The sequence below is a fragment of the Trematomus bernacchii genome, unplaced genomic scaffold, assembly GCF_902827165.1.
Source record: "Trematomus bernacchii unplaced genomic scaffold, fTreBer1.1, whole genome shotgun sequence".
NCBI classification, from domain to species: Eukaryota; Metazoa; Chordata; class Actinopteri; order Perciformes; family Nototheniidae; genus Trematomus; species Trematomus bernacchii.
Window position 1 is genome coordinate 1,910,515 of NW_022987735.1, and position 24,204 is coordinate 1,934,718.

At 40.5% G+C, this 24,204-nt stretch overlaps 1 protein-coding gene across 1 annotated transcript in view; it reads right to left on the reverse strand.

The window, feature by feature from the left end:
* Positions 1 to 15,945, reverse strand: part of nell2a (neural EGFL like 2a) — a 79,257-nt gene extending 63,312 nt beyond the window's left edge. Inside the window, exons 1-6 of the mRNA XM_034145932.1 lie at positions 15,894 to 15,945; positions 15,506 to 15,634; positions 6,916 to 7,066; positions 5,022 to 5,195; positions 4,194 to 4,290; positions 859 to 931 (exon numbers count right to left, since the gene is read on the reverse strand). Coding sequence (XP_034001823.1) covers positions 859 to 931; positions 4,194 to 4,290; positions 5,022 to 5,195; positions 6,916 to 7,066; positions 15,506 to 15,634; positions 15,894 to 15,945 — 676 coding nt within the window. The remainder of the gene's footprint in view (positions 1 to 858; positions 932 to 4,193; positions 4,291 to 5,021; positions 5,196 to 6,915; positions 7,067 to 15,505; positions 15,635 to 15,893) is intronic.
* Between the last annotated feature and the right edge of the window lie 8,259 nt (positions 15,946 to 24,204).

The following is a 24,204-nucleotide window of genomic DNA, read 5'->3' on the forward strand; positions in this document are numbered from 1 at the left end:
GAATGTTTTAGTAAAAGATTAAAGTGCACATATTTCATTCAAGAAATGTTGAATGTTTTACAAATAAATAATTACTTTTCAACCGTATAATAAAAAATCCTGGAACATTGGTTAATAATATTGCTATCTACAGTACCAAAGTTATGTAAGGCTCCCATTTATTTTTAATCATTTACTGACTCACTAACATCAGCACACTGCATTTTATCTCTTCACTTTCTGTCATTGGAAACATTTTCTGAGCCGTTCCGATCTACAAGAGGACATTATTTACTGTCAACCGCAGTAATCCATGTCTTATGGCAACTTTTGGATGCGTGGGGACAAACATATGTTGGAAAATCATGTCAAACCATTACATGTTTGAGTGTCTACGCGTAGTCTGCAACAAACTGGAAAGTAAGCATGACCTACAAAAGCCACCATGTCGAGACGGACAAAGAAATGAGTGCCACCTGCAAATACGAATCATCACAACATCCAATTTAAAAGGCTATCACTGCACTAGGAAGTCTCTTGTAATTGCCTTAGCTATTACTATACCGATAGAAAAAAGGCTGCGTAAAGTTGCATTTTGTAGTATCATTGTTCAGAAGAGAGTTTGGCAATTCCTCCCTCTTACCGTTTGATTGGCTATCTGCAAAACATTTTGTAAAGTGTTTTATCGAGGGAAAAATTGTTTCTCATTTGCAAAGCTGTTTAAAGTTGTGTTATTCCCGTGAGTAGTCTTTCAGTAATTTAAATAAGAAAAACAAATCAGTGCGATAAAGAGCCTTGCAAAATCAGAGCCAGAAGTAATTTAAATATCATTAAATGAAATACTTAAAATGCTTCTTTAATGTGTAAGGCTTCACTCACTTCTGTTCAGATCGGGACACTGTGCGATGTAACCCTGTGGCATCACCAGGATCTCCACGTCCTGCATCACTCCCTGCAAACAGAGACACAGATTCAACATTTAAATCAAGGAGAACGTCACCTTACAGAAGGCAGACAGGCAATACAAATGAGTTGAAGCATGGTGATGTGTAGTAAGTGGATTAGGACTGTGGGGGCAACGCGGTCTGAGCGTGCTTGTGGTTCATTTTCCACATGAGATAACATGGAACCGAAGTGTTGGCAGAACATGCAAACACAGATCCAACAACCCTTTTTATGAGAGCCTTGGTAACTGCAGCAATCATAAAAATGAACACAGTGAGACAGGAGTGCATCCGGGAGAGAGTGCACATTTATTTTTCAATCTGGGGAGTTGGAGACGGAGAAGTTAGTTTGGAGATAATATGCTGTGGCTCGGGTGAATCATCTCATAACCGGACAATAACAGAGAGTTAAGAGAGCCAATAATGTGGGAGTTTTATTAGGGAGATGGACTTTTCTTTTTTTACTCAAATCTTCTCTGATAAGCATAAACAGGAGATACAGAATCAATTTCATTCATAACACCCAATTGATAGCCTTTCGTCCTGTGGCCAAAGACACACACACACAACACACACACACACACACACACACACACACACACACACACACACACACACACACACACACACACACACACACACACACACACACACACACACACACACACACACACACACGTAACACATAAGCACACAGAAACTGTGTCGCCATGGAAACCTGGGCCATTTCATTCCTTGAGTGCATTTATTTCCCTTACAGAAGTGGAGCGGTGCAACTTAGGAGAAATTGTTTTTTAAATTGTCTTGCCACTTCAATTTACAGGCCATGAATTTAAAATCCTGCGGAAATGATTTGCTGATTTTCCACGGCAACGTGTTGAAATGGAAGCAGATCGGGGTTGTGTCTGTCAAACTTGTAATGAAACCATAAGACTATACATTTCATATGCAGCCATGGGACACATTTTCCATCATAGAGTTAACCTCATGTGATCTGTGAGTTATACTGCGCTATTACTAACTAGGCTTTTTGCAGAGAACGTAGTTTAAGTCACATGAAGTGAGTGAGTGTTCATCATGTATCAATGATTTGAATCAAATCATTTAGATTAAATTAGATCCCTTAAAAGTAAAAATAATTATAAAATAAATACGAATACATTGTCAAAAAATGTGTAATATTATGTAATACAGGGGAACATGTTTAATTATTATGAATTATTTTGTATTTCTAACATAAATATTCTTTAGACCACACAAAAACAGATATTTGAACACAGGGATAAAATGAAAATCTAGTTTTTATTTCCCCTGTGTCTCTAAGCAGAGTCTTTGTTGTAATGCACCACTATCAAAACAACCGGTTGCTAGACTTTGCACCTTCTGGCACTTGCAAAAAAGAGAGAACTTTAAAAACTCTGCAAAGCGCTTTCTCTGTGTTTACTGCAGTATACATTACACCCTGTAGGATGTGGGACGTCAATGTATGTTTTTCCATCTGTACCGGAAATTGGACTGTGATAAACAACAAGTGGCAGACTGAGAGCATACATTTCCTACGAAATACAAACACTCAGGAGAAGATATATCTGCGTGGACTAAAAAAACAAAACCAGAAAAACATCTAGGAAATAAAATCCCATTTGCGTGTTGTTTCTTGTTACATTTGGTAAACTAAATGTAGTTTTCAGCGTTTCTAGTTGGAACAATTTGCATCATCAACAAATAATTCACAGCAAATGACACACCACTGAAGAAATTCAAAAAATGTTTCAGCAGATAAGTAAGAGAAAAAATATGTTGCTCTCTTACAATGTGTGTGGACTGTGAAGAAAATACGCTCATTCTGATAAGAGCCTTTACTATTTCTGTTTGCGATGAGGTTTACTCGTCTTCAGATGACACCCACGTTCAGACATTGACTGTTTGTCTGTGTGAGTGTGTGTGTGTGTACTAATGAAGGCGTGTGTTTTAAAAGGAGACGTGCCTTCCTAGCAACTAATCAAGGCTTCAGAGAGTGGCGAGGAGAGATGCTGCTACGTGACAAGATTAGTGAGTGACCTCCAAGGCTTCTTTCATCTACCAATTAACACGGCGGAAATTCAACCACCAGGACACAATGTGCAAACCACTTCACACACACACACACACACACACACACACACACACACACACACACACACACACACACACACACACACACACACACACACACACACACACACACACACACACACACACACACACACACACACACACACACACACATCGTAACACCATAAAACACAGGGGTGGCCACCAGCAGACTGATTAAAATAGTTATAGCTGCTGGTAAGCTGACATTTCGCCCCAACATTTCTCCACTGGTGGGAAACCTTTGAGTGCATTCCAGTCTGGAAGAGGCAATATATGTCTCCTTACTGATGCTAAGCTTAATGAGCATAGTCCAGAGTCTATTTAATGATTTCTCCCAAATCAGTGTTGTGGAGGATGCTGGGTTAATTTCACTTGGCTTAAAACAAATAATGACTGAATAGTCAATTCTAAGGGTACGCAGAACAAACCTCGATTTAAACTGGTAAGCCTTGAGAAATACATGCAGCTGCTACAATAAATAAAACCAAAAAAGCCAAACAAACAGGGAGGAGAGATGGATGTGGGAGAGCTGCATAACTCGTTCTTGCCATCATTCAACATGGATCGGCGCAGGGATCAACATCCATACTGTGGGGGAACCTTCTGAAGCAATTGGAAACAGGACTCAGAGAGACACGAGGAGAGCTGGAGCGTTGATGGCAAACACTGGTGGTTTATTTGGAGTTACGGCCGGAGAATTGACAAGACAGGTGGTGTGTCACGAGTTGACACAGCGGTTGCCAAACCAATTCTGAAGAACTCTTTCTGCAGCTCGAAGTTTTAACTAGTTCGGAGTGTAATAATCAACATTCTTTATCAGTGAGACTAAACAATTATGGACCCTGAATCTAACTAGAGCTCTCGTCCATTGGAAAGAATGTGCGCCAGGGAACCTACGTCCCTGAACAATAAACTACCTCATGGCGGCTTGTGCTCTGTCATAGACTGGCAACAACAATGCGCCCAAGCTGCCCCTCCTTAAGAGAGATAGCAGCAATACCCAAGGCCGTAGAACTATGCCATGAGAAAGGAGACAGTAAAGAGAGAAAACGATGAACTGGGTTGAAGGTTGAATACCTAAGCAAATTATTCCCTAACACATACACAGAGAGAGAAGTTTGCACAGGTGCTCACCTTGAAGAAGCCATGAGCAGCGTTTCTCTGTCCGAGCCAGAAAGAAGCATCCTCAGGTATATCCATGTAGGGGGCTTCCACTACCCGCTCATAAATCCTGCAAAACAAATACAAATGGGTCTATTTTCCGTTCAACTTTTTCAATTTTGATTTATAAACTTTGTTCCTTCATTTAGAATAACATAATCCCCCCAGTGCTTCAGGTCCTGCCCTGCTAAATCCTTCCTTTAACTCCTTCCCTGAGGAGGGTATAGATAGCCACATGCTTTCCACGGTGTGGCCTTCTGCTCCTTTTATTGTGCCAGCAAGGATCTTCACACACAAACAGTAACACCTCTTCCATACAGCAGATGCACGGATGATGCAGGTCAACTCAGGGTGCATTCGACCTGAGTTGAACCTATATGAAACACTGGAAGAGGTTGCTCTTTATACATCATGTGCGGCAGAGTCCAGGGGCGTGCAGTTACTAAACCACAGAATTATTACCTCAACACTTCTCTGTCTCTCCCGCTCTCCTTTACAAGAAGTTAGGATGTTTACATTTCAATGTCATAAAACCAATTTTAATCCTTAAAATAATGGCCAATATTTGTTATGTAAGATATAGTAACATATGGGGCAGTACTGCTAGGTTGGTGGCTTGCCATGACATTGGAACCTATGAAATTGATAATGACGGTGAAAAAAAAAAAAATCCACTTAATAAGGTTAGTGTTGGAGCTGATAACAATCTCTTATATGTGTTTGCGAATAATCATATCTGTGTTTTCTTGATGGCATCTTGATTGACACATCCAATACACATATTCATACCGAGCCTCTTACCGGTTGCAGTCAATGTGAAGTATGACATGAGAGGCACTGACGGCCAGAGAGACCTTGTGCCACTGGTCGTCCGCCAGGCTGTAAGGGAACACCTCAGTGTGGGGCTGTTGGCCTTTGGTGCGGTAGTGAAGACGCACCTCACTGCGCTGGCCACTGCTCTCCAGCTCCAGGAACCTGCGGAAACAAAGCGGCAGCAACCTGCTTCTAGTAACAGCCATACAATAACAGTTTCTCTGAGACAATCCCTGGTATTGTACCGTATGTCTTGTTGCATTAAAGTCTCATTACTGAAAATGAATATAGTTATTCCTGTTCACAAAGAAAACCCTGGATGCATTATCAGAGTGTCTAAGCTTGGAGTCTCCTTTCGGCGCAGTGCTGAGAGATGCACGTCACTCATTTACAAGCAGTGCACTCACATCCCCTCCGATTTGCAACACCATTTAGAGTTTAATCACAACACTAGTCAAGCGTAATGGTACTATATTACTGTTAAGTGCAACATCAGCAACACACAACAATAAGCCCACATGTAGAGGTTCAACTCTTTACATTGGCGTATTAGTATTCCAGCACAATCCTCTTCTCCACACCGCTGAGATTCACCCAGCATAGTGACACTAATGGAAAGAGCTGCCGATACACACTCATCACACCCAGCCTTTAAAGACAAAGTTATTTAAAAGTCATTTGGTGGGAACATTATTCAAAAGAAAAATAGACACTCATGCAAGTGTAGCAAAGGAATTGATTTATCTGCAAACTGAATCGAATAGATTTACACTCCCCCAACCATGCATGCACATTCATCCATAAATGCACTGGCGTACACTTCTGACTCTGAATTATTCCTTTGCTATGTTTCTAAATGAAACCATGCCGTGCTGCTTTGTTGCGTATGAATGGCTGAGAGAGCTAATCAGCAGCGGGGAAAGTCATTAACATCCCTGCGCGGTCTCTGCTCAGGACTGACTTTAATGTACAAACTGTTCAATCAACGCATTATGTGGATTCAGATTGCCTTTCTGATCACCCAACGGCTCAGCTACCACAAACTAATGGAAAACATTTGCATGCTGACTGCAGATAGTGTCGCATCAGTTTTTGATCAACAATTCCAGACTCAATGTTTGTATCTTTGATGGACTGTGAATAATACGTTGGCATACAGGGTGATTTGCTCTGTTTACTCGACTGGCGTGTAAAACATTTAAATGTTCATCAAATACAAATATTACGATTTCAATCAACATATTACAGACTGCTGATAAGAGAAAAACAGAATGGTACTACATTTAGACTTTGATTATGGTTTATCAGTGGGGGTTTATAAGCAGTTTCATTTTGGGCTCTCAACGCGTAAAATGCTTCTCAAATGAACTTCACGTATACATATTTTTCTAAATGTATTTTAATGTTGTATACACCACTGATTTGGCACAGACTACCCTTTTGTATGTATTAGGGAACATATTATGTTAAAGGTAGGGTAGGTAAGTTTGAGAAACCGGCTCGAGATACACTTTTTGTTATATTCCATGGAATGCTTTTAACATCCCGATAGCAATGAATATCTTAAGTGCTTTGACAAAAAATCCATAAAAAATGTCATCTGTGGAAGCCGTATTACTGTAAAAAGCACGACCAATCATTTTAGCCGGCCCGGCTAAAATAACTGGATGGCCGACCTGCCTGTCAGCCTTCCATCTGTGCACAAACTTATCTCGTGCCCTCATTGGTCATGTGCGCGTTTGTGTGTGTTGGAGGAGGGGCTCTGTAAGGAAGTGGCAGATTTTTTCCGGTTGTGTATTTTCAAATTCTAGCGCACTCGAGCTGGTTTCTCCAAAATTACCTACGCCACCTTTAACCATGTTATAATGTAAAATGATCCTACCTGTGTTCAGAGTGATGAATGGAGAAGATGACCCCAGAGTTCAGATGTTCCTGTTTGAGGGTCGCCAGCACAGTAAACTCATTCTTGCCCCTCAGCTTCTGGATCATTTTCTTTGAGACTTCGACTGGAGCCATCACTTCCCTGGCGGAGCCTAGAATGAAGACATAAATATCAGACATTATGTAAATGGCTAAATGATGGATAACTGCGTTTACAATTTGCCTCTCATTAACCTATTCACACAAAGACACTCCTGCACCAATTGAAGCAACATACCATTCACCAACTTGGGGTTTGACATGGATCCATATACGGCATTTGGTCGCTACTGTATCATTTTTTTTACTATAACTTCCATTATTCACACCATTTAGAGCCAGTTCCTAATGGGGATGGCACTGACATTTGAAATGAGGGATGCAAGGAAACAGGAAATTACAGAACTAGAGACAATTTGGTTGGGATTGTGCAGGCCCTAGGCTGTTAATATTTGATGTTTTCAAATAACTCTTGAAAAATAAGAATTCATAAATGAAAGATCAAGATTAAACCCACTAAACACAATTACGCCAAACACTTTGTGCAATCAATCTTCTAAAATCATATTATTTAGTTTTGCAAGTTTATTTGCAAGTTGGTTTGATCTCAAAGCTGTTTTGATAAAAGGTTAATGTAACCTCAAGACTTCTTGAAATAATAAAGAAGATGTTTCTCAAATCAAGGCATTAGGAAACTAGAAAGCCACTTTTAACATTAAATAGTTTTCAACATCATGTCAGTTCATTCTTCTCAAAGAACTTGCTAAAATCATTAGGTAACAATGCTGTTGCACCAAACATATGTTGGCTTGCATCAGCTACATGAACAATGGGTTCAATTGGTCTTTCTCTTTGGCTTGGTGTAGGAATAGAGATATGAAGTTATGGTTTTGGGGAGAAAAAGACTAATGGTGTTGGTGTTGATAGAAGGGCATTTTCTGTGTAGTTAGCTCTTAAGCTCATGTTTGCACCAGTGTGCCCCATTCCTCTTTTCCAACTCTATACAGACGTCTATGCTACTTTAATGGAAGCATCAATAAATGATGACGTTTCTCAGAAGCAATCACATCAAAGAGTTCACTTCCAGCCATGGGATGCATGCAAGATGCCCTGGCATACTTAAGCTCTCCAGGAAGCTAGCATGGCGGCTTTCCCTCTGTGTATTAACATTACTTCCAGCTGGTGGGTGAGTAACCAATTAACACAATGCAATGTGAAACAGCAAGCAATGTCATGATGACAACTGGCACTCACAGTGTATTCATCAGATATGTAGAATACAATGACAGTATGTTAAAATAGGATCATGTTTTCATACTTTTTCAAGACTGGCGTGCTAGCATTAGCCTTTAGATAGAGGCTTTTAAGCCCATCAGGGACTTATTTTGATTAATTTATCTCCAAACAAAAAGGCTCACTAGATGTGACACTCACCAGAGGAGATGCACAAGGCGCAGTTTCATGCATTATGTATTGCTAGTGGAGTATCATTCCAGTGTCATTGGCTGAGGTGGGACAGATGGCCCAATGACGGCAACAGGAGTTCTGCCTAGCAATAATCTGCTGCCATCAACAGATTCCCCTTAATAGTCAAATCCCAATGACCACAGATGAGGATAATCTCAGAAATCATTGGACAGTTCTGTTTTGTTTTGAGGGGTTTTGATCCAAATGACTGACTTGTAATCAAAGCTACAGTTGGCTTTTATTTAAAGGTTGTTTCATGTGTGCAAAACTCCAGGATGTAAACAGGATTTACAATATCCACGACTACATTCTGGGGTCAGTCTACTGCCATGCCATGTTTTAAACCGAGAGCACACTGATATCTCAATCATGAGAAAAATTAGCGCAGTGGGAGCAGGTGTCAGGGTGGGGTCCATACTGAGGGGAGGCTGATGAGGCAGGGGGGATGGTGAGGACCGATGAACCTCTACCACTGTGCTGCTTCCAGCTTGGCGGCCAAGAGCCTTTGATCTATGAGTGGATGACTCTCATCACCAGTATTAATATTTCGAAGGGAATGGGGTTGTTTCAAATGGGACTTTGGGGGATTGGAGGGCGGAGACACCTTCTCATTTAGATGGAGTGATGAGATTGCACTGTGCAGAGTGGCCTGTACGAAAAGCACGATGATCTCAACACTCATGACAGGCACTCAAGGGAAGATGAAGACAGCTAAAGCGGAAATATCGCTGCATTCCTAAAAACATACATAAAAGAGCAGAAGATGAGTTGTGCTGTGATGAGAGGGCCAGATTTCCCTTCTGCCAAACCAATGTGGCCCTGCTGTGGGCCTTTGGTCGATTATCTATTGGCAGGCGCCTGGATGGGGCAGCCACCTGCTTCTAACTACCACTCTAATGTGAAAACTGACACAAAATAGCTTGAAAATGATGATCCAGCACATAAAATTCCAATCAGCACATTTTTCAACACAATAACGCAGCTCTTGTCATCTACCCTAGTTGTTTAGAGGCTATGATGGTGAGAAAAACAGTTTTTTGGAGACATACAGAGTTTTATCAGCTGACTAGAGATCTCAAAATGCCTTGGGCTCAGTAGCATCTCTAGGAAGAGTAGCTTTCGGCTACGGCCTAATCTTATCTCCTGGGTACATTGTGATTAAATGGTTACACCTAGGCAACGATTTCCATCCCTCAGCTTCATTTATAATCTTAAACGGTCTAATATGGTCGTATTTTGTGTGACCCCTAGCACCCATATGGCTGTAATCCCCTCACACTCCCATCACTTTATTCTCATAGACGTATATTGGCAGCGCTGCACCAATCACTAGCTCACACATTTAGCATTTAGAACAGGTGCCCTGCAGCACAGCTTGAGAGCCCAGATACTCCCAGCTTTGCTACAATCCTTTTCTCACACATTGCTTTCACTTCGACCTGTATTTACAGAAAGTTGTTGTACTCGAAAGAGCTAGAGTTCTCCTTTTTCCTGTGCAAAACAAATGCTGTGAAGGACAGGTGGAACTTTATTGTTATGTCCATTTCATGTTTGGTTTCTAATCTAATTAGTCCCAGAGGAAAATATGAACAAAAAACGGCATTATAGATATTAGATAAGATGATCATAGACACTTTAGTATGTGAATAATTAGGATTCTCATTCTTTGGTCTCTAGTGGATTGCCAGAACAAAATAACACCTCCTACGTCTTATCAACAACATTTTGCAAATAAGAGGGGCCTGAATAAACACAGTGATCCTATCAGCGGAGGACGGAAACAAAATGGGAAACAACAGTAAAGTCTACTATTTTCTGATTCAATAATGTTTTATATTTGGAAAATGACAGCATATTTCAAACAACACATTTTATCTGGTGGCCCGAGAGCAGAGAAGGATATGTGTGGGAGGTTTAGACAAGAGAATATCTCTCCAGAGGGATTAGGGTAATGATAAACTCTCTACCGGCAGCAAATTCCAAACCTTTCATTACTGTCAAGGCAAATGCGCAAACACATGCACACTCAACAACAGGTATACACAGCAACACGGTTAGACACTCAACGGCTGCAAACAAACACGGATTCAAGACACGACCACAAAGATTGATGCATATACAAACACACACAAATGCCGACCGCCCCAAAGATGGCTGTTATGGCTCCCTGATATTCCACAGTCAATCTGCATTCGGCAGACCATCTCCCCCCACTGTGTCTCCACTCTCTTGGAACAAAAACTAAACTGAGCCAAGGGCACCTCCAGTACTGCATTGGCCAGCAATTTCTCCCCAATTCTCAGATCCCCTCCCCAGTGACCGCCTGTCTGACATTCACACATACACAAAGCTAATGACAGCCTTCCAGCCACTGTATAAATGCCCTGGGGGGAAAGAAATGTCTCTCCCTCCATGGTTACGCTGCTCCTGTGAGGAACGTAGGATTATGCTCGCCTCAGAAAGCAGCAAGCAAAGCAGACTTTGACTACAGGGAGTTGGGGATCATGTCAGTCAACAGTTTGTTAAGGTTGGGTAACTTTTTGGTCAAGCATCAGAATTCACTGGAAAATCTATAGCATATATTGGAAGAAATTGTGTAATCTTGTGTTTACTTAAAAATCAGTGTGGACTAGATTGTCTAGCCCTTTAACTACCAGACCAAGAAAAAATCTATGGAAAAATTATTTGTTTGCATTTTTGACCACACAGTTTTGTTTTTATGAGCCTCTACAAACTGGTCGAGCTGGCCTTTTATGGTAAAAGTGCATATTCAACAATCATCATATACAGTACAGTATTTGTATGCATCAAACTCAAATAAAACACAAACTGAAATAAAATAAAATATTTTATGGAAAATTAGCAACCAGATATTCATAAAAGATAATAAATTATAATTGTAAAAAAAAAAAAATGGAAAAAAGTAATGTTAAGTGTTTTTCATAATAAAAAAAAGACTGTGAACTCATTATAGCTTTCTATTAAGGTTAACAAGTTTATCCTGATACCGTACATAGTGTTAACATCCCTCTTTTTGAACCAAACACAAAAAGAAGGAAGTATTTGTAATGTAAGAGATAGGGGACAAAATCCACAATCCTGTGCAAAAATACTTACGTTCAGATTAAACTAATGTGAGACACAAAGCTGGTACTTTCAAAAATGACAGTCTTTTCAGAACCAAATTCTCATTTTGTTACACTATTCCACTGAGGCAAGTCAGAGAGATGCTGTCAATGGAGGCTCCTAGGGGGAATTTCACACTAAAAAGTGTGTAACTCTGGAAAAGCCGATTGATTTGTCTGACGCAGACTGCAGAAATAGTGACTTCATATCAACTTTAGAGTGAATTCTTACACAGAGCAAGGACTGTTGTTTTCATCATTCCCATCTATTACATTGAAATCATAACAATGTCTTTGCAGCCTCTCCAGACAGGAGGAACAATTACAGCAACCAGCCATCCTTTGATGTACTAAAGGCATGTCAGTATTGTCTTTACGGTAAAGTAAAAAAATGTGAACGGTCACTGTGAAAAATAATTTGACTTCACATGTATTTCGATGTTTTTAGATCTTTTTTTTGAGTCCTGTTTTAAGAAATGCACTCATCAACTCAGCTTAATGAGAGTAACAATGGCTTAGAGCACCTTTAAGTTGAATTTCAAGAACATCCTTACTTAGCAAGCTATTTTTGGATCTTGACTCATATTAGGGATTAGAAGTCAGAATATCTTGGCCTGAGCTTCAATGATTGTGACCACTATTTTATAATTGCTCTCTTTCGAGGCACCATCATTCATAGAGGTTATAGTTTTAAATCCTAAATTGCAATGCCATCTTAAAAAAAAAGAAGTTATTTGTGTACATTTTACCCCATAGGCAGAGTTTTATCGAGTTTTTTTGCATGATAAAAGCACATTTTTCCACATTATGTTCTGCTTTATTACATTTGTGGACTTGAATGGTGCATTTAAAGTACATTGCACAACAGTAACTGCATTGAGACAAATGGTAAAATACATTAAACATGGGCGCCAGGAGCACTGTGTGATTCATTTGGTAGCAGGTGCTTTTATCCAAAGCACCTGACAGTATAAAGAGAGCGTACAAGTCAAGCATGAATGTAACACTAACCTCTTTTGTCAGTGTTAATTACCTTATTGATTCCTGTAGGTAAATTCTCATTTTGCTTTCTTGTCCTTCCTTTAAGTGTTGAGTTTGCTCAAAAAAAACGTCTCCCTCTGCCTGAACCTGCTCAATACAATTGATCAGAGTGTACAGACGCTGCTTTCTCATATAGACACCTGAATCTTGTTTTTAAAGGACTGCCTTCCCATTCGCATCCTTCTATACATCACAATAATCCAGTGGATCATGTAGTAACTAGCAGCCGGCAAGTGTAGCCCCTACAGTGGGAACATGCAATTGTCATTCCTGTTCAAACACTTCTATCTTTTCCACACATAATAATGCAGGATAACAAACTCACATTCAGACATAGTCTCCCCTGTCCTTCCCTCCTGCACACACATCATGTTGCTGTATTATAAATGAGTCTCTTCCATCCCGTTACACTTCACTGTCGCTGCAGTCAGGGACATAATCACGACAACATACACGGAAACACCTCACTGGCAGTGTTCAAACAGTCTGAGCAAGAAGATGCTTCTGACAGGGTTCACGTACACACACAGATACAATTACAGGGGAGTTTTGCGCTGCAGCTGAAAGGATGCTTCTAGCAATTGGGCTGTTTGCAGTTGGAATGAGTTTGGACCATACACTTCTAGCCTGAGAGGGAGAGAGGGTTGGTGTGTTGGGGGAAGGGAGTGCTTTTGGGTGTGGCCCCTGTGCTTTTTTAAACAGAGACTGATAGAAATCTGGATGTCTAGATATTAAAACCAGTGGGGGTAGTGCTAATGATGTGGTAATTCTGTGGCGTGGCTTAGTATCACCTGGCATCAGGATACAAGAGGAGCATAGCCCGGGGGCCTTTCTCTGCTGCCTCTCTATTATGTCCATCCCTGAGGTCCACCTCCCATAATGCCATGCAATGTAGCGCTGACAGCTACCTTCAAAAGCATCAGCAGGGGTGCACTAAACAGCAATGCCCCCCCCCCACTGCTCACTGCTATCCTCTTTCTCAGACACATAAACCATACCATGGCAGACAGTAATATAGGAAACAGCAAGGTGAGAATCCAAATTGCTTATCCACGCATACGTTCATATCTTTACTGTGAATTACACTGTCCCCTTGCTTCTTCTCTTTCAGCAGCTTCCCCTCCTCCTGCCTCTATCCAGAGATAACAGCCTTCCCTCTGGGCAGGCAGGCAGTGGAGGGGACATTCATGGATGTGTTCAGCCTGCTATCTAATGAGCGTCGGAATGTCACCGTAGGCCTGTCTGCTGGTCCCAGCCAGCCAAGCATCAGTACATGTGGAATCTGCTCAGTCCATCAAACAGCTGGCAGACAGCTCTGCTCCCGCTTCTCTTTTCTTTCTCGGCTTCCTTCCCTCTATCTCCCTCCGTCTTTATGCATCTCTACTGTATGTCTATTTCCGATCACAAGCAAGCAGAGGCCCAGGTCTGCTTCCCTGGTACGCCTCTCCCAGCCTGCCCCTCACCCAACATCATTGACTTAACACAGACATCCCAAAAGAAGGATGGAGGCGAGCTCTGCCATAAATAACACGGCGCCTTCTCCACCCGGGTTACTGAATGTACTTAGCAAAGGTAAGGCAGGGAAATAAGATAGCGTAATGAGGGAGAGGTGCCGGTCGTGTTTTTTTATTCGTGACGATAGCTGCAGGAGCTTCTATAACTGTCTTTGTTTCTCTCTTTCTCAATTCTTCCTTGTTGTCTCTCTCCCTCCCTCCTGCTACCTGCCTGTGTAGAGCACTTCTGAGTGTTGTCTACACAGAGGACATCAAGAGGCCTGCCTTCACAGAGATGCTGGAGTTGCTGCTCCATGCAGAAGTGCTGCTGTCTCAGCGGATGTGCAGGGAGATTAGAAGATATCCACGAAGGAGGAGGGAAGAGGAAAAATGTCGACAAAAGATTGTGGTGTTTCTCTGTCCCAAAACAACATCGACAGTTCGGTTCATTATGTGATCTATGTTGAGATCCTGCTTGTGAAGATTTGAATGTTGCCACGTCTTTGCTTTTGCCACTGATCTGGGGAGCCAAAAGCAATTTCCCTGTTGCTACTTTTGGCTGGGTTACGATACACATCTCCATCCCTGTTATGGGGCTGTTAACAGTCTCATTTGGATTGAAATGAGAGGTTGACATCAAATGACAGAGATGTAACAGTGGCAAAACAGTGCATAAAAAAGTCAAGTACGGCAGCTTTGACAACTCCATTTTTCCCAGTGCCTTTCATTGAGTTCCATCTACAACACATTTAGACTACACACTGCCGTACAACTGACAACAGGGACATCTGACTCACTCTTCTTCCCATTCATATTTTGGTTACAGCGTAAGTGTTTGGACTGCTTTAACACTCCAGAAAGATTCCCATTGGGTAAATTCTTCGCGAGGGGCCCCTTCACTCACATAATGCATCTCTGTGAAGGCAGGGTTTTGTCCCTGCCTAATCTGATTATGCTAAATCTCTCCATGATTCTTTGGGTGATTCACCCATGTCTCCCCCTCTGCTCGCCCCACTTTCTCATGAAGACCTAACATCGCCTATTGTTCATGCAGGTGGCAGTCTTAGGGCCCCCAAGCTATGTCCCGTTATAGAAGAAAACTGCAAATCCATTGCATGTTGTTGCTGAAAGTCTCTTAGTTGTGCTATAGACAGTACAAAATACAAGCATTAGGACTACAACATTATGAGATGATCTGAGATTTACACATCTCACTTAAGGAGCTGACCTGTTGTTTACAGGGCTAAATCCTGTTAGACTTACAAGTGATCTACATGTAAACAACATATTACAAGGACAAATGTTTTTGGCAGTACATTTTCATCCAAAGCAGTTTGCTCAGCTTTGCTTCACATGCAGATCCCATCACCTGGACACATTTTATTTCCATGTATAATCAAAAAACATGGAGTGGGTGTTACTGTACCTTGGAAGTGGAAAGCCCTAGACTCGCTGTGGAAGCCCTGGACCTGAGTAACTCCATCAAAGCCTTCTCCAAGCGTTAGTTCATCAAACACGCTGATGCGCAGGGCAGGGTCAACCCCAAAACCTACAACTAATTTGCAAACACAAAAACAAGATTGTCATTGTTATGTGTAAGCAAGGACACCTGTGATGTTGTTATCTCTGCTAGATGGAAGGTTACTGTATTGTGTAAAATGCTGCAAGATCAAGTAGGTCTGATAATGTCTGAAAAGGTTATAGCAGATTATGCAAAACGTCTCATTATTATTATTATTATCTGTATCTCATTTTATCGGCTACATGTTGCAAGAGACGGTTACTGTACAATCAGTGACAGCCCTGTGTCCTACCTGAGGAGGCGCAGAATATGCCGAGAACCAGAAATAGCTGTAATAATCCCATGGTGAATGTATAAAAAAACAAATTAGTCCATGTTTTGTCCACTTCCGAGAAACAGTGTTGTTCAATCACATGCGAATGATTTATCCCCCTCACGCAGATTACCAATCCCAGATGCTCAGCGGAGGCATCGCCACAACTTTAGATGCCCAATGATGCAAATCCGGATAGAAGAGGGCAAATGTAACAGAGTAGAAATTATTCCATGTAACGTAAGGTTTGTTCCATCAGCACCTTCCGCGGCACAGGTGGGTTACAGGGGATGCACAAAGCGAGCTGCCGCTGCCTCACCAGCTGCACAGACGCTCCTACAGCAGTGTGAATGAGAGCTGCGTCCACTGAGGGAGGCGTGGAGTATGAGAGGAGGGGAAGGGAGGGGAGGGAAACCTGTCGAGGGGTGAGAGAGAAAGAGAGAAAGCGGGACAACTGAGCCCCCTTGTGGCCTGAGATGAGAAGACTCTTGGTGAATCCAAAATAGACACAACCACGCCTGGTGCCAAGAGAAAAACATGTCTACAGTGCTAACTCAATCCCTGAAGGCAAAATAATTTACTCACTAAATTCTTTTTTGTCTGGAAATAACTGTGATTTGGTGCAATATAGGTAGAATTTTTTTAATGTAATAATTCCAGTTCAATGTAAATAGTGTACAGTGCACAGTAGAACATGCAAAAGCATAGTGTTGTCCACAGGGAATCAATCATACAGTAGGGCTGTTCGATTATGGCAAAAATCATAATCTCGATTATTTGGGTCAATAATTGATATCACGATTATTAAAAACGATTATCCATTTACTTTGAAAACATCAATTTATTGGAGAAATGTTTTTTGAACAGTATGTTTTGAACAGTTGATTACCCTGAACTTTAAGTATAATTCAACTGAAAAACCAAAAAAATATATATATATTAAAAAAAAAAACTAATAAAAACATAATCGTTTTATTTCGATTACGTTGTTTTCGTAATCGTTGCAAGCCATAATCGTAATCGCGATTAAAATACGATTAATTGAGCAGCCCTATCATACAGTATAAGTTATCAATAATACATTATGAAATATACCTGGGTTTGAGTCAAGTAGTTCTTCTACAGGTTGAATCGTGTCTCCTTAACTACATTGACGACAACATTTGAAGTTAAAAATGTAAGTAGCATTTAGGGGGAAAACTTTAAGATTGACTTATTATAGACAAGAAAGATGCTATAAAGTCACAGCGGGAAAGCCACAGTAGTAATTATAACATTATATGTGGCTGCGCTCCATGTAGGTTTACCACTTCCCAGGCCTGCTGGCTCATTGGCATGGCTAACTGGATACTTAAATGGATTGAAGCTAATGCTATTGGTCACACCTGTGCTTAACGTGCTGTGACAAATCAAAACCTCTGCTATGCGAAAATGCTGTGTAAGGAAGACCCAATTTTAGAATGCTGACAAGTAAAAAGTTGAACTTTACCAGGTGTATTCCTAACATTACTGTGTAAGATGTGTTAAACAGAAGGGATGGCTAATGACAGCAGATGGACGAGGTGGACTGGAGAGCAGCAGGGCAAGCATGCAAACTGGCAGGCAGGCATACAAGTGGAAATGAATCATGGAGCTTAGGGAACAAATAAGTATTAAACTTGGTAAACAAGAACACAAGGAAATATTGCTGAAAGTAGTCCAAAGGTTGGTTAGACACTTGATCCAATTTCTGTTTAACAGTGATGTAAACTGGGAGGATTTTAAAAAGAAAATTACAAAAAAATACCCAAACTTGTTAAATAACAACCACATCAGTAGGTCAGTGTTAATGGATACTCTCACTTTGATCTAGCTTACCATACATGTAAAAATGTTGTATGTGCATGCCTTTGTATAGGACCATTATCTGAAGGACTTGCACAAGAAAACAAAGGCTATTCTAGGCAAATTGATTGATAATAATAATAATACATTTGATTTATATAGCACACTTTCAAAGACAACGTCATCTCAAGGTGCTTCACAAAGCTATAAGGACAAATAAATAAAAAGATATCTAAAGGAGCATATTGGATAAAATATGGCAATATAAAAAACAATTTAAAAAAAAAGGTTAAGAGCATAAAAGGTTTAAAAATAAATAAAGTAAAGGACAGTCAGTAAAATGCGGTGTGGAACAGGTGGGTCTTGAGGCATTTCCTAAAAACTGAGAGTGATGCCGAGGTCCGTATGTTCTCTGGAAGCTGATTCCACAGACGTGGACCCAGGGAGGAGAAAGCACGGTTTCCCATGGTGACCAGTTTTGTCCGCGGGACAGCCAGGAGATTGGAGCTGTCTGACCTGAGTGTGCGTGAGGTATGGGAATGTTTTCTGATTAGCTTAAGCTTGGCTGTAGCTTATCTACCAAAGACGAGCAGGAGTAAAGCCAGAGTTAACATACAAAAGAGATGATGAGAAGATTGTTTGTTTTCTGGAGTGGCAGGACCAAAACAACACCGGATCTTCAGCACAAGAGGGAGGCGTGTGGCTTAGTGGAATAGTGCGTTGGTGTTCGGATCAGGACGTTTTCTGGAAGGCAGGGTCTAGGTGAGTGGCAGGACCAAAACAACACCGGATCTTCAGCACAAGAGGGAGGTGTGTGGCTTAGTGGGATAGTGCGTTGGTGTTGGGATCAGGGGGTCACAGGTTCAAACCACACTGCAGTCAGCATGTCGTTGTGTCCCTGGGCAAGACACTTCACCCCAAATTGCTCCTGTGGTGATTGTCCACAGTATTGAGTATGTAAGTCGCTTTGGATAAAAGCGTCTAACAAGTAACATGTAACAAGATGGAAATATTGCTGAAAGTAGTCCAAAGGTTGGTTAGACACTTGATCCAAGTTCTGTTTAACAGTGATGTAAACTGGGAGGATTTTAAAAAGAAAATTACAAAAAAATACCCAAACTTGTTAAATAACAACCACATCAGTAGGTCAGTGTTAATGGATACTCTCACTTTGATCTAACTTACCATAAATGTAAAAATGTTGTATGTGCATGCCTTTGTATAGGACCATTATCTTAAGGACTTGCACAAGAAAACAAAGGCTATTCTAGGCAAATTGATTGATGATATGAAATTAGTATTTTGTCATACTAATATGAGACTGTTTTGGTCGCCAAGACAGAGATTCATTTTACAGATTTGTTTTAATATTAGAAGCTTATAAAATGGAGAGCTTTCTTTGAAATACTTTAAAATGCAATTTGAACAGCAGAGCAAACATATCATTTAGTTGGGGTCAATGCCTTTAAACTCCACCACTTCTTATGAATATCTTGGTTTGGATTTTAATGAAAATATTATGTGTAAGGGCCTGTGATGAATACTATAAAATGTTGCACTGCTGACCTTGGTTATTCAACATTTTTCAAACTTTATGATTCAATGGTGCTCACTCTTATTTTATGCTGCAGGAGTCTGGGGTTTTAAGAAAGCCCCTGACAGTAATGTTATTCAGACTCGAGCAGTGAGGTGTTTTCTTGGGGTGCATAAATATACTGCAGAGAGGGCTATTGAAGAGAGCATGGGATGGGAGTCATGTCTTGTAAAGCAGATATATGAAAAGCCTTGTGCAGTTGCCAAAAAAGACCCTTAATTGGGATAGAGCACAGTTATCCTTGATCAAGAGAAGTCGCTGCAATATTTTATCTTTCTGATTCACACTTTATTTCTTAGTGTAACTTATATATAGTCAAACCAAAGTATGTACGTTTAGTTATAAAGAATAAAAAGGGAGATAATATGCATTCATGCTTTTTTTCTCACTCTTATAGCCCTTTTTCTTTTGAGAATGTGTGGCAACTGTTACACTCAGGAGATATAAAATGGTCCAGAAATACAACAAGCATTAGGGGTTGCTGGCTTGTAGACGTTCCAGCATTCATCCAAGTAGCTTCATCTATTTTTCCGACAGGTGGAGTCCCTAAGCATTTAAACCTCTTTGGTGTGTTCACCTTAATGAGGTTAAGGAAAGTTGTCAAAGTCAAACGGCAATCATGATCATCTTGAGTCTTATGAATTTAAGTGTAACTTGCTGGAAAATAGCCTGGGAAAAATCATCTGTTCAGTAATGGTTGTTCCACTTTGACGTGGATGGCCTCCTTTACTCCTCTCTAAACCATCTGTCTTATCTGTCCTCGTGTGAAGCATAGAGGTCAATATACCAACTGTCTCCAAGAACCAATTTTTTAAATGCTTAAATTAGATAAGATGAGAGTTATGCCCTCCTGTAAGCAAACCGTTTTGTACTATAATTAGTTAAGTCATTTGGTAATGTTATAATTTGGCTTTTCAGCAGGTGGATGATGAATTAAAATGGAGTGCTTGTGCCTGTGTGACTCAGCCTTGTTAATGGCTTTTTATAGAGCGCAGATGCTTTGTGCTTTGAATATTTGTTTATGCGTCCTGCATCTTTTTCATCCATGGGACCAATTACCATCTTGAAATATAACTGTTTTATCATCGGCCATGCCACACTAGTGTTTGCTTTTTTTCCCTGAGACAGTGAAGGATAAACTGCTACATTTTCCATGAATGCTAATACATTCACCGCCAGATGGATATAAATCAAAGCCTTCTTTCATAATGGCCTGTTTAGAGGCAATCCCAGGTTCACAACAAACCCCCAGCCAATCCCTGGATCACTGGAAAAGTCTTTGTTGGCTGTGCTAGTCGGATTAATTCTGCTAATAAGTAGAGGTCAGCGGATATACGGTTATATGCAGTTTTATATCCTGTGTGGTGCTCAGCTCCTTACCAAGGACTCCACATTAACACCAACTCAATTGTTACATCAATACTCCCCTTCCCGTCGATCCAGTTTACCCTTATGCCAATAACATGTTTTGTTTTCATTATTACAAATGCAAAATGGATGTTTGTTTTTTTTCAAATAGGCCCCCATCTCTCTCCAATTTAGGTTGTTCGTAGATCCACACTGTGAAGCTAATGGGTGGCTGTTGTCAAAAAAACAAAAGCAGACCGTGACTCTGCAGTGTGTCACATCTGCTGTGTGAGAGGGCCGCTTCAGCCTTCTATTCATTATTAATAATACTAGATTTCTTCTGGGTACCGACACAGGAAATGTAATTACTTTGTATTGCCCACAAGTTGTCATTTCCTAAAGTGCCATCAGGAAAATAAGAGTCATTAAAGCATGTGCCCAGCCAAGAACGAAAAGTAATAAAGACACACAGTGCGAACACATGCCTACGTTTCTGCTGTGCGCACACACACTCTCTCTCAGATCAAGGGCAGGGCAAAAGTGCTCTCTCTAAAATATCCAGATGGGCGATGCATTACAAAGCTCTCAGAGGCTTGTTCACTTTGGCCATGACTGCACCATATAGACACACTAATGCCATAGATAGACAAAATGAAACCACTTGCAGTAGCTGTGCCAGGATTGGAATGAACTGCAGAAAAACTGGCTCGTCTGTTCAGGCAGGGCTCTCCTGTGATTCATGTGTTGCATAATTCCATGTTATATCAACCTTTCCTGTCTTTCAGATCAGACATTCATGAGTCAAATTAAAAACTGTGGGCTCTAACGATTCATTACACGTCTGCTCAATAATACTCATTCTGCTCAATGATGTGTTTTATATTTACTCTCGCAGTAAGCCTCCACATTCAACAACTGTATATGTTACAATTCAAGTTGATTAATGATAAAATGTTCTATAATGTTATGTTGTCACTACCACAACAACACAACACAAAACAATTCCTAAAACAGATAGTAAGCAATACACAGACTTCTAAGAACTGAGTTAAGAATATTACAATAAGCAATGTAAAATAAAGTAATATACAATTTAATTAATGATTTTAAGGAGCTATTATTATATTATAAATCAAATCAAAAAAATTATAATATTTCATTAGTAGTAGTAGTTCACTGCAAAACAGGATTTTTTTCATTCTCTCAGTGCCATCTTGTGTACATGGCAGTGAATTGCAGACAGTATCACGGTGCAGCAGTACTGAGGTTCAACAGACAGTGTCGCCCTTGGGCCATGCCAGGAACATCAATACTAGATGACCTGCAGTTTTGGGCAAGCAGGAAGAAGGTAGATAGTGAGAGAACAAAATGGAATAGACTATGAACTTCATTGCCTCAAAGGATAAACAATGTTTTGTCTTTACCCTGATGGTAAGGATATGTCTAGTTTTGACTTATTGAGCAGTGTCATCCTGTAATACAAACATATCACAATTGATATGTAACAGTGTAGAGAAACTGTGAAAAAACATTATTCACTTAAAGGGGACCTATCATGCAAAATGCACTTTTGTACGTCTTTTATACATGAATATGTGTCCCCGGTGTTCCAGGGAACTCACCAAGTGTCAGAAAACACAACCCTCTCTATTTTCCTCCATACCCAAATCTCTAAAAAAGGGGCTGCAACGGATCTGATAAAAACTGATCCAGATTTGAACACTGTCCTGACGTCAGGACGGTGGCGCTACGGCTATTGGGCCAACTCCACCAATCAGGAGGAGACAGCCACGGCCATTGCCGTTCGAAAGCGCTGGAGACGCTGTAGTACATATGCCAGGCCTGTAGATGGTGCTGTTCTCACTGAATCTGCCCTTGCTAAAACAGATCTAAAAAATGTCAAATTGAGCAAAATGAGGCATGGCTAAAATGCATGATCTGTTTGGTATTTTTTTTTTTTTTAAGTATAAATATGCCTTATATAGGTATGGTCCTACACTATATTATTCAAATATAGCATGATAGGTCCACTTTAAAATGTCATGTTTTTCAGCCTTCTCATATACGATATATATATACACAATATGATTTGTGTAATATTGTATACTTTGCTTGCTAGCCGTTCAATTTCAATAATACAACTATATATATGTAGTCAAGGATGACTGATGAAGATTATATTTTTGGGGTAAATTAGCATTGTTCCAAACAAATAAATGTTTAAATCATTTGCAAACAATATCCAGTTAAATGTCAAAACTCCAGATTTGGACTTTAAACCTGTTGCAGAGGCGATATGGATACGTACGTTTATGTTTGTCTTAAGTTTACTACCGCACAACCCCCCAAAAAGGAGTGGGCAGTCTTACGTCATTGTTTTGCAAAAGCTCCATTTAGTCCACACACACTAAAAGACAAGCTGGCATTTAACATGTATCCACTCTTTGGAGCGAAATAGTAGATTTTACTTTATGAATGAGAAACACACCAGCTTAGCATGGAGAGAGGGGTTCTAACTGAGTTAAAAAGATGTTTTTAAATGTATCCGACTTAATATGGACATACTCTAATCGAATCATGGTAATACGATTGCTGATATTTTATGGACTGTCTAAGCAGTGCAGTTGCTCAACACAGACACTCCCATTCCCCCTGGATCCTATTGTGAATGTGTGCAGTGAGCTGGCTCATTGGGCCCTCATGGTGAATGGCCAGCATCCATTCACTCAGCATACAGAAGCTCATTAGAACTCTATAGACACACAATTGTGAGGCTCACATTAGAAACTTCCTCCTCTGAGGCACAGACACCGCACACAAAGTGCCAGTTTGCTGCTAAGCTAAGCGCATTGTCTCCTTGATTCATAGAGCTTGGCCCTCCATTCACGATATTAAGTTCGAGTGGTGGAATATCAATTGCGTGTGCAATGGGCCGGTATCTTTTTAAGAGCTTTAGTGGGGTTAAAAAGGAGAGAAAAGGGATCTCAGCAAGTCTGCAAAGTGCTAGCTTTCAACAGGGCCATTGTGGGGGTTTTGAATGAAGGGACCCCTGTTTTTTTTCCCTCCAATTCTAAAAAGAGATGGACATCAAATACATTCACATGAACTTGCTTCAGGGTGTTTCCAAGACCTACTGTTTGAGAATAGCCTAATTATACCTCCCTTTCTTGGAGAGCTCAATTGGAATCTGGCTAATTACGAAGTGGTGAATCTTAATGATGATACGCTCTTAGCAATGCCTTTAAAATCGGCACACAAGTCACGTGAGATTGGTTCATCTAAACATGTTAAATGTCGATGAACACAGAGAAATATATGATTATTAGAGGAATAAATTATGCTTTCAGGAGCGTTGTTAGTTCTAAGGTGCTTCTAACAGCTTTAGCTACACTTTCCCATTCAATGCTGAAAGTCTGATTAAAGAAGACTGTTTTTGCTGTAAGAAAAAAGCTAAACAAACATCCTCAATGTAATCACATAAAAATAACTTGACCACATGTAGATCATTAGTCAGAGAATAAACAA